General features: G+C 42.6%; 1 protein-coding gene across 1 annotated transcript; it reads right to left on the bottom strand.

Annotated features, from left to right (window-relative positions):
- Positions 1-1,199: 1,199 nt before the first annotated feature.
- acot8 (acyl-CoA thioesterase 8) lies at positions 1,200-18,082 on the bottom strand. Its single transcript, XM_078236389.1, has 6 exons — positions 17,621-18,082; positions 13,523-13,659; positions 7,634-7,859; positions 6,121-6,278; positions 2,239-2,430; positions 1,200-1,512 (listed from the first exon to the last, which is right to left on the bottom strand). The coding sequence occupies exons 1-6, from the start codon at positions 18,079-18,081 to the stop codon at positions 1,391-1,393; spliced, it is 1,296 nt and encodes a 431-aa protein (XP_078092515.1). The 5' UTR covers position 18,082; the 3' UTR covers positions 1,200-1,390.
- Between the last annotated feature and the right edge of the window lie 688 nt (positions 18,083-18,770).

The following is an 18,770-nucleotide window of genomic DNA, read 5'->3' as shown; positions in this document are numbered from 1 at the left end:
TTCAGAGGTTTTAATAGAAATTATTCCAATACTTCATGCTCCTACAAGATACACTTAAAAATCTCAAGAAGCATGGAAAGAAATGAATGAGGTTATAGATAAAGCAAAAAATAAATGCATTGACCTCCTTCCACCCCTATGCAGAACACAATGTTGAGGGGAAAGGTTCATACAAGTTCAGAATTCTGAAAGATTTTATGGGTAAATAATAGATTGCTTCTTATTGGTTGGCAAATAATGAGGGGACATAATGAGGATTATCACAACAAGGACATCAGATGCACTATCCCTCACCCTGAATAATTTTAAAATTATTGTTTCACTTTAAGTATTAGTATTAAGTAGGGAAAACAAATGAATATAGTTTAAGAAGCGAGCATCAGTGTATTAAAATGGATTGAATGGTTTTGTGCTGTAATGTGCTAAAACTTCAGGCCAAACATTTTAGTGAAATAAATCCCATTTATTTTTATACATCTTGCACATCATTTGCACAGAAGGTTGGTCCGGAAAAAGATTTGTGGCAACAGTTGTTCAATAGAAACTGCACAAGTCAGAAACAGGCTCGATAATGGATATGATCTAGTCTGATCAGTTCTGACGCTGTACATTGACTATTTACAAAAAGAATGCAATAAAGCCATAACTAGCACAAGCATGATTTTAGTAAAAATATAATTTAATTTTGAAAATGTCTTGCAATGGATTCTTTACACCAGAATGTACAAACATATATGCTGCTCAAATGATTTAGTCACTATGAACTTTAAAATTCATACTCGATCATTTTTCTGAATTCTTTCCTGAAAGAACCCTTGAACCACAGCTAAACCATGGTCATCAATGCACTTTTAATGAAATAAATATTCTATAAAACAACCCAGTATCCCAGCTGAAGATCTTTAATGCATTAACATTACTAGGCTATGCAAACTGAGACACTCAGGACCTAGCACACTGAATCACAGCTTAATTCATGTGCCGCCTTCTGTACCCCCAGCAGCAGAATGTATCACAAGTCCCAAACATTTTTTGCACCCTCAACTTTAATCTTATGTAGTACTTCAATTTAAAATTACATTTAAATATTTATATCGCAGTTAAACATTTGGGAATCAGGGGACTATCTGCTGTGCAGGCTGAAGGAGGAAGAGACAAATTGCCACCACTGACAAAAGGATATAATTACATTAATTTACAGACAATTTTCATTGTAAATGTGGGCATAGGAATTAATGGAAGAGTTTTCCAGAAAGAGTGCACACAGGATTTTTAATATACTACAGATGATGTATATATATATAAACCTCTTGACAAATTACACAGTCCCCGAGGTTGAAGACATGATACAAATGCATGACGTAGGTTAATTGGCAATTAGCCTATTTTGTCACAACTTGCTTTCATTGGGGGTTGTTGGTTTCACGTAAAATACTCCTTCTTGAGAACAAGAAACTGCCAAGATTCCATTTCGTTTCCAGAGACGACCCTGTACCAGGCCTCTGCAGCCACCTATACACAGTGAGAAGATCATGAGCTAGACAGAAATCACCTGGTGCTACTGTTATTAGAATTTGAGCACAGAGACAAATCCTTCTCTTGCTTCACCAGCCTATTCTCTTGAATCTTCCTGAGGGAGCATAGGTGGATCACAAGGCAGCAAATCTGTGCAGTCTTGTATTGATTGCTTGTTTTTCTTTTTGCTGCAACATACTACACTGATTCACACTGTTCATTGTTTCCCCTTTGGGCAGTAGACACTGATAATCAGAAGTTAGGACAAGGCTCCTAGAGAGTGTTTCCATATTTGCTGGTGCCCTTTGGTGATACCCACACAATAAAGAAAAGCTGGAAAATCACAGCCACACATACACAATGCCTGGCTAACAGGATGGGCAAACACCTGCTCATGTGTATCGTCAATGCTATTCATGCAACAACTGCTAGCAGAAGCATGAGAATTGTTCAGCTATTAATCGTTAGGTGACAATGGAACTCATTTGGCCTATGTCCAGCACTTTTCTAAACGGCATGGTTAAGGTTAATCAAGAACTAATTCTGTAGGGAACGGAATGCACAAAGCTCATCCCACCATGCTAAAGCAGACAGTATCTATGCAGTCTACCCGCTAACATTTTCTTCCTCCAAAGATTATTTTGACATCAACTTTAAATAGTTAATGGATCATATTCATCACATTCTACGCAAATTGAACTGTCAAATAAAACAAAAACTTACCAGACCAGGGACTCTCACATTCATATAACATCCACTCATCAGACCGAAATGGGGCATGGAACCACATGGAATGGTCAAGGGATGCCATGAATTTAACTCTGTACTGCAAATGAGGCAATAATGCAGTTCTCAGGAAGGAGTAATCGGAGATGTAGGCAGCAACACAGCAATGCAACTTCATGTTGCTATCACCTACAAAATACAGTTACAATTTTACACTGTTGGATCAGGAGGTTGGCATCTTAATATCAGAATTATGGTGCTAAAGTATCAAGAGCTTGGATTTATATAGAACCTTTCACATCCTCAGGACATCGGAGAACACCTAGCAGCCAATGAATTACTTGTGCAGTCACTTATTCTGCAGGCAGATATGGTAGGGACTTTACACACAGCATGATCCCACAATCAATAATAAGGGGAATGACCAGTTCAATTGTTTTGCTGGATTTGGTTAAGGGAGGAATGTTGGCCAGAACAGTAAGAGGCTATTCCCGTTCTTTAAATAATTCTTTGGGATCTTTTATATTCATTAGAGTTGAAGTGCCTGGATTTTCATGCCTTCATCCAAGCAGGACTGGAGGCAGGGGAAATTAAATATGGTAGGCAGGACCCAAAACCCAGATCTCCGCTCCCATTCCTGCTGTGTGGGATTTTTACAGGCCTGAGATAAGGGTAGTGAGCCTACACTCAGTGATCCCACCTTGCCTACTCCTTTGGGGGTTGGCCTTGTAGTCACCCATGGAATTGGGGAACCTCAGAGGAGTTGTGAGCCACTGGGGGAACCCCAGTCCCAAGTAGAGAAATAAAAATACTACCTGCTCCTGTAATTGGTTTACTGACAAGCCTTGAAATGAAAAATGTGTTCCTTCAGTTTCCATAGTTAAATTCTGCATTAGAAGTTAGATGTGTTTTTACTGCAGTGATTGATTGTAGGGCTCTTTCCTGCAAAGGTAGGTTTAGCAACATTGTGTTAGTGTTGAGCTGTATTAGAGTTGTTTTCTTGTTGGGAAGTGTGCGGTTACGCATTCAAAACCAAGAAAACATTTCTTGGGATCTGTAGTAGAATGGTTTTAAAATGATTTGAAAGCCCAGAGCCCTTTTATATTGAAAGAAGGTAGATAATGTTTAATTTAGTCGTAACATAAATATTGCTTTGATTGACAGGACAGCTGGTGTAGCTTAGCAGAGGGAAAAAAAGAGGCTTTATTGATTACACTATTACATATCTTGAATATTTGGCTGAGTTTCAAAGCTCCAAGCTCACTTATTTCAGGAGGTTGTATTCCCATGTTGATTGACAGTTTTAAGAGGGCATCAAAGAATTAAATGTCTTTGACGTGGTTAATGAAATAGATCTATTTGTCTTTAATAACAGCATGCCCACTTGACCGGATTTACGTTTTTTCAATGGCTTTATTAAGAGAATTTTTTTCCCCATAGGGAGTATGTTTGAGTGAAGGTTCTATTATATTGTTCATCCCCATTTCAAAGAAATGGCTCCTGAGGTTTCCCCATGGATACCTAGAGAGTGGGTACAGAGGAAATGTGCAGACTGGGCCCAGATTTCAGGGTGGTGGTGGGGTTAGGTAGAGGTTGGAGCCATTGGGACTTGGGTTGTGGGGCACAGTATGACGTGGGGACGGGTTTGAGGTCACTAGTTAGTGTCCTGACAATCATCATTAAACTCAGCCACTATCCCAATAAACATAGTTGGGGGTTCTAGCTTGCTAACCTTGCCATTCCATCAACTTCCACTGCTGCCTCAGGCCTGGTTCTGGAGGCAGTAGGTCCGACACAAAAATACAGTTGGTGGAGGCCTTCCACGACTTGAAAATATGGCTGGCAGGGGTGTCTTTTTAAAAGGAATTGGGTCTACTGGGTCAGCAAGTTTCCCAACATGATCCTCCCACATCTCCTTTGAAAATCCAACCCAACGTTTCAGTTTAACATTTTATTGAAAGAGAGACATTTCTAAAAATGCAGCACTCACTAGATTTCTGATTGGAGCTTGAGGAATACTGTTATCATGGAGGTGTCATCTTAGATGAGATGTTAAACCTGGGCCCTACCTGTTCCAAGATGGTGTAAAAGCTTCATGACATTATGTGAAGATAAGTTATTCAAATGCCCTAACTAACATTTATTTCTTGCTGTGCATGAATTGGCTACTGAATTCCTTCAAATTGCAATGACAATTATTGTCTGTAAAGCACTTTGGGATGTCCTGAAGTTGGGAAAAGTGCAGGAAAGATCGAAGACGGGTTGCACATTTCCAAGCTGGTTTGGGAGGCTCTGTCCCTTTTTGACCAGTCCATTAAGGAGATTTGGTTTACGATATCTACAGAAGCAATCTGCAAAAAACATTTGGTAGCTAATAGTCAATTATATATTACTCCACAATAAATACAAGATTTTTTCATTTTAACCCCGAGTCCTTAATCCATCATTCACTGTTTTTTTGGAGTTTTGTATCACCTGCAAACTTTGAAATTATGTCCTGTATACTCAAATCCAGGTTACTAATAAATATATACGAAAATGATCAGTGGTCCAGGTGCCAGTTTTTGAGAACATTGACATATACTTCCCCGTGGACTGAAAAATAGTTCATTGCCACCACACCGTGTTCTACCTCCTAACCAATGTTGTATCCATTCTGTCATGGTCCTTTTAATCCATGGGCACTCAAAATGTTAAAACTTGTGATACAATTAAAAAACTGGATAAATAAGTTCATGAACTTACAACATCAAGTGCTCCATCTGGTGTACTAAAGGTTCCACAATGGGCATTCCTTAGTAAGCCTAAAACTATGGCACCTCTCATAGTAAAATCAGTTTTGCAATGATCACAGAGCTCTTGACAACACTATGTATTCAGTTTTTCCAAGTGTCACAAGTATCTTTCCTTCCACCCTTTCCACAGGCCGAGGGTGAGTAAATGATGGTAGTACTGAGGTCCAGGAGTAAGACAGGGTGGAGACCCATTGATCAGCAGGCCTCAACAACAAGCAATATGGACAGCCAGAGAAGCAAGTGGCAGATGTTAGAAGCAATTTGGGACTTTCATATCTTTGCTGAACTGTCAATGAGTATGAACTGGGTAACTGCACATTAGGAAAATATCCTGACAACAATGGAAATACTTATCAGACTGGTCAGTCGTGATTCAACATTGAACGCATTACAAAGCCATGACATTGGTCTAGGCAAACTAAGCAGATCTAGAGAGGTGATTCTCAAACTTTATTGCACCATATTATATCTCAAGATAGTTAGTGTCCCTTGATATTGGCAACTGTGCCCAGGGCAAGGCCCCAAACAAGGAAGAGGACCAACCCAGCATTAAAATTAGCCTGTTAAGATAAAGCAGTAACAAGATGCTGCTTTGAAATTCTTGGCACCAACATCAATGTATCAGAGCAAATTAGACTTCACAAGATGTTTATAGTACCATTTTTCTTAGTTTGATTCATTACTTTGTACTACGCCTTAACAACTTTGGATTTTTCATATGAATGTGGAGAAAGGAGGTCAGAATGGGAAGCTGACACACTGACAAGTAGAAGTTTGGATTTGAGAATACCGATATTAAATTATGCTTTCTGACCGTATCCAGTTTTTGGATAACATCTATGGGACAATTGTGTACACTGACTGATCCAGACCTGATACTGTTCCTTTTTCTCACTAAAGCTCTCTGCACCTCTTACAGGTAGACCTCATGATATAGTGACAAGCATCACACAATCTCAAAACCTGGTTTCCCCTCAGATTTGGTGGTGTCCAACAGATTTGACTTCTAAAGAAAAGGGACCCAATTTTACTCTCCCAATTCACGCAAGCAGAAATAATCCTGAAAGCAAATTTGGAATCCTACCTATGTAACCACGTGCTCGAACCCAGAATCGCTGTACAGGCTCCATGGCTACACGTCTGTAGTAATCTGGTGGATTTATGGGTTTGATTTCAATTGGAACCTCTTCAGCTAATATTTTGGTCAGACCCGTTTTATAATTCTCCGTTAGATCTGGATCTCTAAAAATAAAATCACATTTTTAAAAAATATAGAATATCATATCAATGCACAGTGAACTACTTTTAACAACAGTGATTTGCATTGGCAAATATGGTAGCTAGTTTATGTAGAGCAATATGTAATAAATAGTTGAGAAATGACTGGTATTTGATGGAGCTAGCCAGACATTGGCCAGGATATCAAGAAATCTTCCTGCTCTAAGTTGCTATATGGAATCATGTGAATCACAAAGGAAGATAGGGCTTCAATTTCATCATATTTGAATGACAGAATCTCAAATAATACAGTAATATACCAGATTATGAGCCAGAGGCTTGAGAAAAAAAAAGTAAACCTTAGTTCAGAAGGGAAATAAATCCATTACGGAAATTGTCACAGTAACATCTGAGAGGCGCAGTGTGTTGTAAAAGCCAAAACTGTAACAAATGGGGTGTGCTTCTATGGTGCCATTGCCCCGACAGTATCTCATCAAGTGAACCCCTTCTTTGCGAGTCCCCAGATTTTAAAAAAAAGTGTTGGAAACCCATTTGAGTGTGCAGGGGTTTGCAGCCTAGTGTGGCTTTGGCCTTGTCGGAAATTAGTGCAAGTGCACTTTCCAACAGGAGTAGTGGAATTCGTAGTAGGTTAAAGAAATTTCAAATAATCAGGGATTTAAGTTACTATTAAAATACTAACAATAAGTGAAATGACCTTAGACTAGACTTACAAGCTAATGGGGAACGGTTTACATAAAGACACGTATAAACACAGCAAGTGGTTTAACTAAGTATGAGATTTGATCAATTATTTCAGATTTAAACATGTATTTTGGATTTAAAAAAATGTATTTTAGCTATATGTTAAAGAAATCTGTACATTTTAGCCAAAAGCAGGTTACCGCGAGGCCTGATGGGATAAGAGGCATATCGAGAAGAACCACATTCTTTAAGACAATGAAACTACAAAATGTGCAAGTTCTTATCAATGACAGTTACTAGCAGTAAGATTCCCAGAGCCCCTTTATGAATAGGGTAGTTCACACTGTCCAGATAAGTCTAGTCTAAGAATGTACATCTGTCTGGTTCGGCCATTGATGTGAGCAAGTGTTGGTGAGAACATTAACTTTGACCTTTGTAGCTAAGCATCAGGGGTTGCTAAGCAATAGGGGAAGTAGCATCGGCATTAGAGGGAGGAAGCATCCGGATTTTACAGGCCAATGAAATCCCACGAGGTCATAGGGTAAGAGGCAAATGGCTAAAGTATATGACAGGTATTAGAGCTATACAAATCATTATACAAGGGGCATGATATTCTGAAGCATTAGTACATGATATTATAAATAATATCTTCTCTCAGTGCTAGCTATTTGCCATACCTCAAGTATTTTTCAATGAGCTCCTCCTGGGTCAATACATTTTCAGGGGCAGGAACCACAGGCATGGTAAACTGGTGCTGAATTGGACTCTCCATTTTCTTCTGGAAAGAGGCTTGGCAAATTAGGATTGGGTACCCATGCTGGATGGCTTTCACCGAACGGACAGAAAAGCTCTTACCATCCCGAGTACGATCAACTCTGTATACAACTGGCACATTGGGATCACCTGCAGTAAGATTAAACACAATGTCAAGGGTCAGGGCCTAAATGTAATTATGTATTACAGCAAAACTGGCTTAATAAAGGACAATCCTCTTAACATACTCCATGCTTTCCACATTTAGGAGTGATTTGTAACGAATGGATTGTTGGACAACATTTCTTTCTTTCTTGGGATGTGGGCACTGTTGCTCAGGTCAGCATTTTAAAGTTTTATTTAAAGTTTTTTATTTATTAGTCACAAGTAGGCATACATTAACACTGCAATGAAGTTACTGTGAAAATCCCCTCGTAAAACCCCTGTAAATTTAGTACCATCCCTAATTGCTCGAATGACTGACTGGCCATTTCAGGAGGGCAATTAAGAGTCAACTACATCACTGTGGTTCTGGAGTCATATGTGGGCCAGAACAGGTAAGGACAGTAGATTTCCTTACCTTAGACAGATGTTTTTTTTTAAAACGACAATCAATGATACTTTCACCATTCCAGGTTAATCAAATTTAAATTCCAGCATTTACTTTGGTGGGACAGTCCAAAGATGTGCAGGTTAGGTTAATTGGCAATGCTAAATAGCCCATTAGTGTCAGGGCAAATGCGTGACGTTACGGGAATAGGGCCTGGGAGTGACTGTTGTCGATGCAGACACGATGAACCAAATGGTCTCTTTCTGCACTGTAGGGATTCTATGATTCGAACCATGTCCTCAGAGCATTAGCCCAGGCCTCTGGATTACTCGTCCAATGACAATAACACTATGTCACCATCTCCCCTGAGATGTGTAAAATTTAGTTCTCTTATTACTGCCAATTAAAAGGCTGTATATACTAAAAGGAGGGAATGTTTTGGGAGAACATTCAGGTACTTGCAAAACAGTCCCCCCTGAAACTTTAGTCTACTAACAGACTTGATGTGTACTTGCAAAATCTGTTTTGGTTTTATCACAATGTTTAATAAGAAAGTCCTCAAACAGAATGTGGGGTGTTGCTTAGTCACTTATTACCACCAGAAAACTTACAACTGCTTAAAATGTTATTAATAGACTGGAAAAACAAGGATGGAGTCTCCTATACCAGCTTGGAAATGTGTAAAGCACATCTCATCCTACTCAAACAAACCATGAAAATAAAATGATTTGCAACAAGTGACAAATCCAAAATCACCAATCCAAATGTTTAGAAGAAAATGATCACTTACTTGAGATAGCAATTGTTAGACAATTGATGTTAATTTCAAATGCTGGATAGCATAGCTATCACATGCAAAACAGTGAGGTGAGAAATGCATATCTTTCCCCCATCCAGTGTTTTCTCTTGTAAAATGTATAACAATACATGGAAATTTCCTCTTAAAGCACCAATATGAAATACATGGTGACCAAGATATGCAGCAATTTAATGTTTTGTCACAAAACATAAAGCTTCAATTTTAGCAAGTTCTTTAATGGATTTTGAACTGCAGAACAGCGTTGGATTACGCCATTTCCAGGAATACACAATACGTGCAAGTTGCGGACAGCAACTCTCCATCTGTACTACTCTGATTTATCAGCAACTGCTTCAATTTATATTGCCATTTTAACAGCAAGATAGCTTAAAGCATACGACTAGAAGCTTACGGAGAATGAACACAAGTGCTAGGGAGAGGGATGTTGGTCAAAGAAATAAGCTTTAGGAGGGAAAAATAAGTGATCACTACATGCTGTGTGGGCACAAGCACGTGTACACAAACTGATAAACTGGATACTTCAGACAGACAGAATTAGTTAAACGAGCCATTACACAATTTGTAACGGTCCAGCCACAAACTGAATATGTGCGTGTGTCAGGACAGTTTGCACTGTGGATTACCTCACCTTTAAATACCTTTGCCTCATATTTTCTGGGATGGAGAAGAACAGTTCTATCTGTATCTATGCGGGGTTGTAGTGGATCTTCCTAAACTATGGCAGTCGATCTGGAGAGCCCTGGAGTAAGTTCCAGGTAGTTTACTGCTCTCTATCCTTCACCTGACTGATTTGAGAGCATAGTTATGATGTGGAGATGCCGACGTTGGACTGGGGTAAACAAAGTAAGAGTTTTAACAACACCAGGTTAAAGCCCAAAAGGCTTATTTGGTAGCAAATGCCATTAGCTTTCGGAGCGCTGCTCCTTCGTCAGATGAAGTGGATATCTGCTCTCAAGCAGGGCATAGAGACACAAAATCAAGTTACAGAATACTGATTAGAATGTGAATCTCTACAGCCAACCAGGTCTTAAAGATACAGACAATGTGAGTGGAGGGAGCATTAAGCACAGGTTAAAGAGATGTGTATTGTCTCCAGACAGGACAGCCAGTGAGATTCTGCAAGTCCAGGAGGCAAGCTGTGGGGGTTACTGATAGTGTGACATAAACCCAAGATCCCGGTTTAGGACGTCCTCATGTGTGCGGAACTTGGCTATCAGTTTCTGCTCAGCGACTCTGCGCTGTCGTGTCGTGAAGGCCGCCTTGGAGAACACTTACCCGAAGATCAGAGGCTGAATGCCCATGACCGCTCCCCCACAGGAAGAGAACAGTCTTGCCTGGTGATTGTCGAGCGGTGTTCATTCATCCGTTGTCATAGCGTCTGCATGGTTTCCCCAATGTACCATGCCTCGGGACATCCTTTCCTGCAGCGTATCAGGTAGACAACATTGACTGAGTTGCAAGAATAGGTACCGTATACCTGGTAGATGGTGTTCTCACGTGAGATGATGGCATCCGTGTCGATGATCCGGCACGTCTTGCAGAGGTTGCTGTGGCAGGGTTGTGTGGTGTCGTGGTCACTGTTCTCCTGAAGGCTGGGTAGTTTGTTGCGGACAATGGACTGTTCGAGGTTGTGCGGTTGTTTGAAAGCAAGAAGTGGGGGTGGCCTTGGCGAGATGTTCGTCTTCATCAATGACATGTTGAAGGCTCCAGAGGAAATGCCGTAGCTTCTCAGCTCTGGGGAAGTACTGGACGACAAAGGGTACTCTGTCCACCGTGTCCCGGGTTTGTCTTCTGAGGAGGTCGGTACGGTTTTTCGCTGTGGCATGTCGGAACTGTCAATCGATGAGTCGAGCGCCATATCCTGTTCTTATGAGGGTATCCACTCCATCTGACGAAGGAGCAACGCTCCGAAAGCTAAAGGGCGACACGGTAGCACAGTGGTTAGCACTGCTGCTTCACAGCTCCAGGGACCTGGGTTCGATTCCCGGCTTGGGTCACTGTCTGCGTGGAGTTTGCACATTCTCCTCGTGTCTGCGTGTGTTTCCTCTGGGTGCGCCGGTTTCCTCCCACAGCCCAAAGATGTGCGGGTTAGGTTGATTGGCCATGCTAAAATTGCCCCTTAGTGTCCTGAGATGTGTAGGTTAGAGGGATTAGCAGGTAAAATATGTAGGGATATGGGGGAAGGGCCTGGGTGGGATTGTGGTCGGTGCAGACTCGATGGGCCAAATGGCCTCTTTCTGCACTGTAGGGTTTCTGTGTTTCTAATGGCATTTGCTACCAAATAAACCTGTTGGACTTTAACCTGGTCTTGTTAAAACTCTCACTGCGATTTGAGAGCATTCATGACCAACCCTCTGACTGAAGTGGAACGATTAGTTAAGTTAATTTAGTAATATTTGACCTGCTGGGTCAGTTAACGTAGCTGCTGTTTATTTACAGTGCATCAAAAATAGCAAAATTTATGCAGTTTCATTTAAATTTGTGTTAAAAAACATCAGGAGTATCCTCCCATTCCAGAAAGATGATTGCCTGCCCTCCCCCCAAACATCATCAACATGGATGTCAGCTTTGTTCCTCCTGTGAAAATAGATCAGAGAGCCAGTTTTGAAGTGTCAAATTTCAATTTAGTTGTCTGGTGTATAGCACGAGACTGTTTTCCTATGTATTCTTATGAATGTTGCCCAACTGCAGCAAATTACAGATTTTACTTTTCAAAACCAAGTTACGTTTCACAGAATTGTTAGGATGCACAAGGAAGCTATTCGACCCATCATGTCGATAGTGGCTCTCCAAATGAGCATTATGCCTCAATGCTATTTCCCTGCCTTGTTTCTATTTGAATCATCAAATGCCCTCTTGAATGCCTTAATTTTTTTAATTCTTTCCACAGGATGTGGGTTTCCCTGGCTGGGCCAGCACTTATTGCCCATCCTTAATTGCCTTTGAACTGAGTGGTTTGTTAGGTCATTTCAGAGGGAAGTTCAGAGTCAATCACGTTTCTGTGGATCTGAAGTCACACGACTAGGCAAGGGTGGAAGATTTCCTTCTCTGAAAGACTTTAGTTAACCAGATAGGTTTTTACAACAATCGACAATGGTTTCATGGTCATCATTAGACTTGTAATTCCATGATTTTTACTGGGTTCAAATTTCACCATCTGCTGCTGTGGTGGAATTCAAACATGGGTCCCCAGACCAGTACCCTGGGTCTCTGGATTACCACTTCAGTGACAATACCACTATGCCACCACCTCTCCTACTGAACTTGCTTCACCACACTTCCAGGCAGTGCATTCCAGACCTGAACAACTCATTAGAATGAAAAAGTTCTCTCTCACATCACATCAGTTCCTTTTGCAAATCACTAAATCTGAGCCCTCATTCTTGATCCTTTCACAAGTGGGAACAATGTCCTCCTATCTCCTCTGTCCAGCCTCTTCATGATGTTCATAGAATCCTACAGTGCAGAAGGAGGCCATTCAGCCCATCAAGTCTGCACCGACCACAATCCTACCCAGGCCCTATCCCCATAACCCCAGGCATTTAACCTATATAGTGTCCCTGACACTAAGGGGCAATTTAGAATGGCCAATCCATCTAACCTGCACACATTTGGACTGTGGGGGTAAACTGGAGCACTCGGCAGAAACCCACACAGAAACGGGGAGAATGTGCAAACTGCACACAGTGACCCGAGGGCGGGAATCGAACCTGGGTCTCTGGTGTTGTGAGGCAGCAGTGTTAACCACTGTGCCACCATGCCAAACCAGGTTTTGAGCACTTATATCACATCTCCTCTTAGCCTTCTTCTCGTCAAGGAAACAGTGCCAACCTCTCCAGTTGATCCTCAAAACTGAAGTTCCTCATAGAAGCCCTACAGTGCAGAGAGGCCATTTAGCCCATTGAGCTTGCACCAACAGTCAACCCAGGCCCTATCCCCGTAACCCCACGTATTTATCCCAGTAATTCCCCCGATACTAAGGGGCAATTTAGCATGGCCAATCAACTTAACCCGCACATCTTTGGACTGTGGGAATAAACTGGAGCATCTGGAGGAAACCCATGCAGGCATGGGAGAACGTGCAAACTCCACGCAGACAGTCACCCAAGGCTGTAAATATGAGTGTTTACTTCACTACGAATGAAATATCAGGAATTGAAACTATATTTTTGATAATAGCAAAGACACTTTGAAGTTCTGTAATATCAGCAAACTGACATGCAAGTTTTTTCTTCTTGACACCCATGGAACAAACATGCCATTGTTCAATATAATAGCAAATATATCTAACAATGCAGATTGTTCATAAACAGCAGGATTTGCCCAGAGAATGTCTATGTGAGCACAGCACCGTCTGAATTTCTGATGCAGTGCAAGTTTCAGTTTTCACAGCTGCTTTACAGGGGGAGGAGGAACTAACCAGTGAAGAAGTTCACATTTTACCTGCTCGTACAAAGTAACAGTGCAATGAATGAACAAAAACATTCTCGGGTACAGACATTGCAGCAGCTACTAGCGACTGGCCCACAATCTGTCCACCAAATAACATGCGACTCCTTGGGATCCAGTGATGTGTTCCTCTTTTTAAAACAAAAACAAGCATAGAAGAGTGGATGAGACAAAGAGAATTTAAAATATAAAACATGGAAATTTTGTTTTTGACAGGATCACAGAATACCTCATTTTTAATTTCTCAGCACATATTCATTATTTCAGTAGCACCATGATACAATTTTCTATATATTCTACCATGTAGTCTTCACACATTTCCACAATCTACTTTCACTTGGTGGCACAGTGGTTAGCACGGCTGCCTCACAGCATCAGGGACCCGGGTTCAATTCCTGTCTGTGCAGAATCTGCACATTCTCCCCGTGTCCACATGGGATTCCTCCGGGTGCTCTGGTTTCCTCCCACAGTCCAAAAGACATGCTGGTTAGGTGAATTGGTGATGCTAAATTCTCCCTCCGTGTACCTGAAAAGGCACCAGAGTGTGGCGACTAGGGGATTTTCACAGTAACTTCATTACATAAGCCTACATGCGACTTCAATCATAACTTAAACTGCATGAAACTCACCAGTCTCAAACATAGTCTGTACTGGCCTCAAACTATGCAAAACAAAATACACTACCATTATCAATTGTAATTTCCTTTATTAGATTTGTCACTTTCATTCACCACTGATTAACTTTGCTAAGTCTCCTCAGGTTTTTGAAGTTCTGATGAACCTCTAACAAAGGGCCATCCAGACTTGAAACATTAGTTCTATTTTCTCCACAGATGCTGTCAGACCTGCTGAGATTTTCCAGCATTTTCTGTCTTTCTTTTAGATTCCAGCATCCACAGTATTTTGATTTTGTTTTAAAGTTATCCTTGTTTTTATACCTATTGTGGTTCAAAAACTCTTCCACCCTGCTAGACTTGTGTTTTTCTCTCCTCTCCTGAATGTTTTACTTTGGTGTAGAATGCCACTGGTGCTAGCACTTACTCGTACCATAACCAAGTGACCTTTCTTTATATACAATACTTCATGGTGAGACTCAGCTAGTATTCAACATTGATAAGCATCATAAATGCACCTCCCAAAAAGAACTGGTGGGTGACAAGTATTACAACCCTGATTTGAAGCCCTACTTCAATTTTGGTCATTTTTTCAGAAACTCTTGCAACCATGCCAGTGCCAAACGTAGCACTTTGCATTCCTTTGGATACAGCAGGAAGGTTAAAAGGAGGACCCTGACATTTGGCAACCCACGGTCTCCACAGAACTTGCCCAGGCTTGCATCCTGGATAGGACACTAGTTTCGCTGGATACAGTTAACCACTTCAGCACAACCATCATTTCACAAGACAGAAAGCTGACAGGGCAGTTCGAAAACATCACTTTCTTTGTAGTAATTTTCCAACTCGGCATAAGCAACTGTGCTTGAGAATTCCAATACCTCTACTTATGGTTAGCCATCAAATTAAACAGGTACTTATCTTGGTGCATTGTTTAACGTTTGATTAATGAAAACAGTGTTTGGAGAGTTGATAATAGTCAGTGCTGACTCCTATAAAAAGCTATTTAACATAAATCAAACGTGCTGAAAATAGAAAATAAGAGTCCAACGTAAATATAAAAACATTGCAGTCGAGCTCCTTCTATTAACATATCAATTTCTAATTTAGGTCCCCAGTGTCAGCGTCAAGAACTCTAAAGTCAGGCAAATAGCACAGCACATGCAGAGTTGACTTTTACCCAACACAATTGCCTCAACTCTGAAGATGAACCCATCCTATTTTTCCCACTTGCTCTCAATTTGCAGTTGAGAGACATGACCATTTGCACTTTCATTGCTCCAATCCTCTTATGTCCAATGTTTTTCACTTGTTTAAAACAAGGCACAATACATCACCCTAAATTACTGATATTGAATTGTCCCTAACACTTTATTCAGTCATTTGACCAAATCTCAATATTTTAGACTACCAATTAATGTGTGTTTTGGATACAATAATTCAAAAGATGACCTCCAAGGACACAGCCCTCATTTAGACATTATCCCATCGATTACATAGATTCTCAGAGCTTTACTGAGGGGCCTTTTGTCCGTGTATGCACCAGCCATCATGCATCTATCCATTTGAATCCCATTTTCCAGCATAAACACAAAATACGGCAGATGCTGGAATCTGAAACAAAAGCAGAAAAATACTGGAAAATCTCAGCAGGTCTGACAGCATCCATGGAGAGTAGAGTCAACATTTCGAGTCTAGATGACCCTTCGTCAGAGCTGAGGGGAAAGTGAGTCAATAGAGATTTATACTATGAGGGTAGAGAGGGGTAGTGGGATTAAACATGGTTAACAACTTGTCGAACACCAGGAGATAAATGGAAAGCAGTGACGGTGCACAGGGTGAAAGAGACAAATTGAGATTTTCCGGCATATTTCTGCTTTTGTAGCATTTTCCAGCACTTGGTCCATAGCCTTGTATGCTCTGCTGTTTCAAGTGTTCATTTAAATGCTTAGGGGGTTCCCATCTCTACTACCCTTTCAAACAGTAGGCTCCCACCACCTGTTGGGTGAAGTGAAAAAGTTTTTTCCTCAAGTCTCCTAAATCTTCTGTCTCTTACCGTAAACCCATATGGTTATTGACCCTTATACTACAGGAAAAAAAAATCTTTCTATTTACCATATCAATGACTCTCAATTTTGTACACCTTGATCATTTCCACCCCGCCCACCCCTGGGTCTTCTCTGTTCGAAGGAATACAATCTCAACTTAACCAGCCTCCCGTCATAGCTGAAATGCCTCAACCCAGGGAATATCCTGGTGAATTTCCTTTGCACCTTCTCTAATGCAATCACATCCTTCCTGCAGTGTCACATCCTTCCTATAGTGTGATGACCAAACTGCACAATACTCCAGCTGTGGCCTAACCAGTGTTTTATGCAGCTCCATCGTAACCTCACTGTTTTTATATTTTACGCCTCAGCTCATCCCATATGCCATCTTAACCACCTTATTGACCTGCCTTGCTGCCTTCAGAGATCCCTCTGGTCCTCTGTACTGCCTAGTGTCCTACAGTCCATTGTAAATTCCTGTATATGTATTGTATATCGTCTGGTATACTTGTTAGGCTTTCTAAAATGTGATGTGGTGATGCCGATGTTGGACTGGGGCGGACAAAATGAGGGGTCACACGATACCAAGTTATAGTCCAACAAGGTTATTTGAAATCACTATTTCCTCGGGTTGATGGAGCTATTACAAGGGGGCATAACTATAGGGTTCATGGTGGGAGATATAGGAAGGACATCAGAGGTAGGTTCTTTACTCAGAGAGTGGTTGGGGTGTGGAATGGACTGCCTGCAGTGATAGTGGAGTCAGACACTTTAGGAACATTTAAGCGGTTATTGGATAGGCACATGGAGCACACCAGGATGATAGGGAGTGGGATAGCTTGATCTTGGTTTCAGATAAAGCTCGGCACAACTTCGTGGGCCGAAGGGCCTGTTCTGTGCTGTACTGTTCTACGTTCTATGTAAACCTGTTAAACTTTAACCTGAACGGCTTAGATAGGATGGACGTAGGGAAGTTGTTTCCATTAACAGGGGAGACTAGGACGCGGGGGCACAGCCTTAGAATAAAAGGGAGTCACTTTAGAACAGAGATGAGGAGAAATTTCTTCAGCCAGAGAGTGGTGGGTCTGTGGAATTCATTGCCACAGAGGGCTGTGGAGGCCGAGACGTTGAGCGTCTTCAAGACAGAAATTGATAAATTCTTGATTTCTCGAGGAATTAAGGGCTATGGGGAGAGAGCGGGTAAATGGAGTTGAAATCAACCATGATTGAATGGTGGAGTGGACTCGATGGGCCGAATGGCCTTACTTCCGCTCCTATGTCTTATGGTCTTATGGTCTTAACCTGGTGCTACAAGACTTCTTAATGTCTCAGACAGTAATTAACTGATTGCAGTGTTAATGTGAGCCTCATGACTAATAAACTTTAAAAACTTTTAACTGATGAAGGACAGGTTACTGTGCCTGACCCACCTGTAGAGATCCACCTCCAATCTCTCCAAATTCAGGACACTGGTAACCAACACACTGCGCAAATCCGCACTGGGAGAGGGAGAGCTGCTCCTCGAGGCCGGGCTGTCGGAGCGCTGTGCCTGGGCCGGGCTGTCGGAGCGCTGTGCCTGGGCCGGGCTGTCGGAGCGCTGTGCCTGGGCCGGGCTGCCGGAGCGCTCTGCCTGGGCCGGGCTGCCGGAGCGCTCTGCCTGGGTCCGGCTCCCCGAGGCCGGGCTGTCAGAGAGTTGTGCCGGGGCTTTGCCCCCCGGGGCCGGGCTGCCGGAGCGCTCTGCCGAGGCCCTGCCCCCCGGGGCCGGGCTGCCGGAGCGCTGTGCCGAGGCCCTGCCCCCCGGGGCCGGGCTGCCGGAGCGCTCTGCCGAGGCCCTGCCCCCCGGGGCCGGGCTGCCGGAGCGCCGCTCTTCACCCTGGCCCACGGCCGCCATTCCGCCGGCACAAGGAGTTGACCAATCGGAAAACCAGCTTTCTGAGTGACATCCAGATTCACAAATCAGAAAACGAAGCACGAAGTCGTCACAATAACTTTGATTCTAGCCAATCAGAGCCAGGCGGAGGCCGGCGCATTGGGAGGAGCTCTGCCCAAAACTAGATGCTAATTGAATCCAATTCATGGTCCACACAAGGGATTTGACCCCAGTGGAGGTCCCTCTTCGGAGGGATCTCCCCCAATTCTCTTGGGGACCTGGCTGGAGGGTGATGCATGCAGCAGTTCCATACAACCATAGGTTTCACGGGCTCCCAAGTTTGCCCCTTCTGTGGCCTTGTGGAGTCCGTGGACCATGTCTACGTTTTGTGTTTTAGGTTGCACTCCCATTTTGTTTTCCTGAAGAACCTTTTATTGATGTTTTGTTTGCACTTCAGTCCCACGCTCCTGATCTATGGACACCTGGTGCGGGGCGGGGCGGGATGGCGACCTCCTCGTGAACCTGCTTCCGCGCCTGGCGAAACGCGCCATTAACAGGTCCAGGCAGCACGCGATTGACGGGGTCGTCCATCCTGACTGCCCCTCTATCGCAGCTACGTTCGCAGCCAGGTAACCCTGGAGAGGGAGCATGCGGTGTCCACGGGCGCAGTTGACGCCTTCCGCACCCGTTGGGCACCGCGGGGGCTGGGG

This window comes from Mustelus asterias, chromosome 20 (genome assembly GCF_964213995.1).
Source record: "Mustelus asterias chromosome 20, sMusAst1.hap1.1, whole genome shotgun sequence".
Lineage (NCBI taxonomy): Eukaryota > Metazoa > Chordata > Chondrichthyes > Carcharhiniformes > Triakidae > Mustelus > Mustelus asterias.
Note: the sequence above shows the minus strand (reverse complement) of the source record. Positions and strands in the feature narration are given on the sequence as shown.

What these genes read in the sequence shown, in the direction of transcription:
- acot8 (XM_078236389.1), bottom strand. Translation starts at nt 18,081, where the DNA reads ATGGCGGCCGTGGGCCAGGGTGAAGAGCGGCGCTCCGGCAGCCCGGCC. An exon ending in CTGTTACTTTGTACGAGCAG is followed by an intron (nt 7,860 to 13,522) that starts GTAAAATGTGAA and finishes ATCTTACTGCAG; the next exon opens with GTGATCCCAATGTGCCAGTT. An exon ending in CTCATTGAAAAATACTTGAG is followed by an intron (nt 6,279 to 7,633) that starts GTATGGCAAATA and finishes TTTTATTTTTAG; the next exon opens with AGATCCAGATCTAACGGAGA.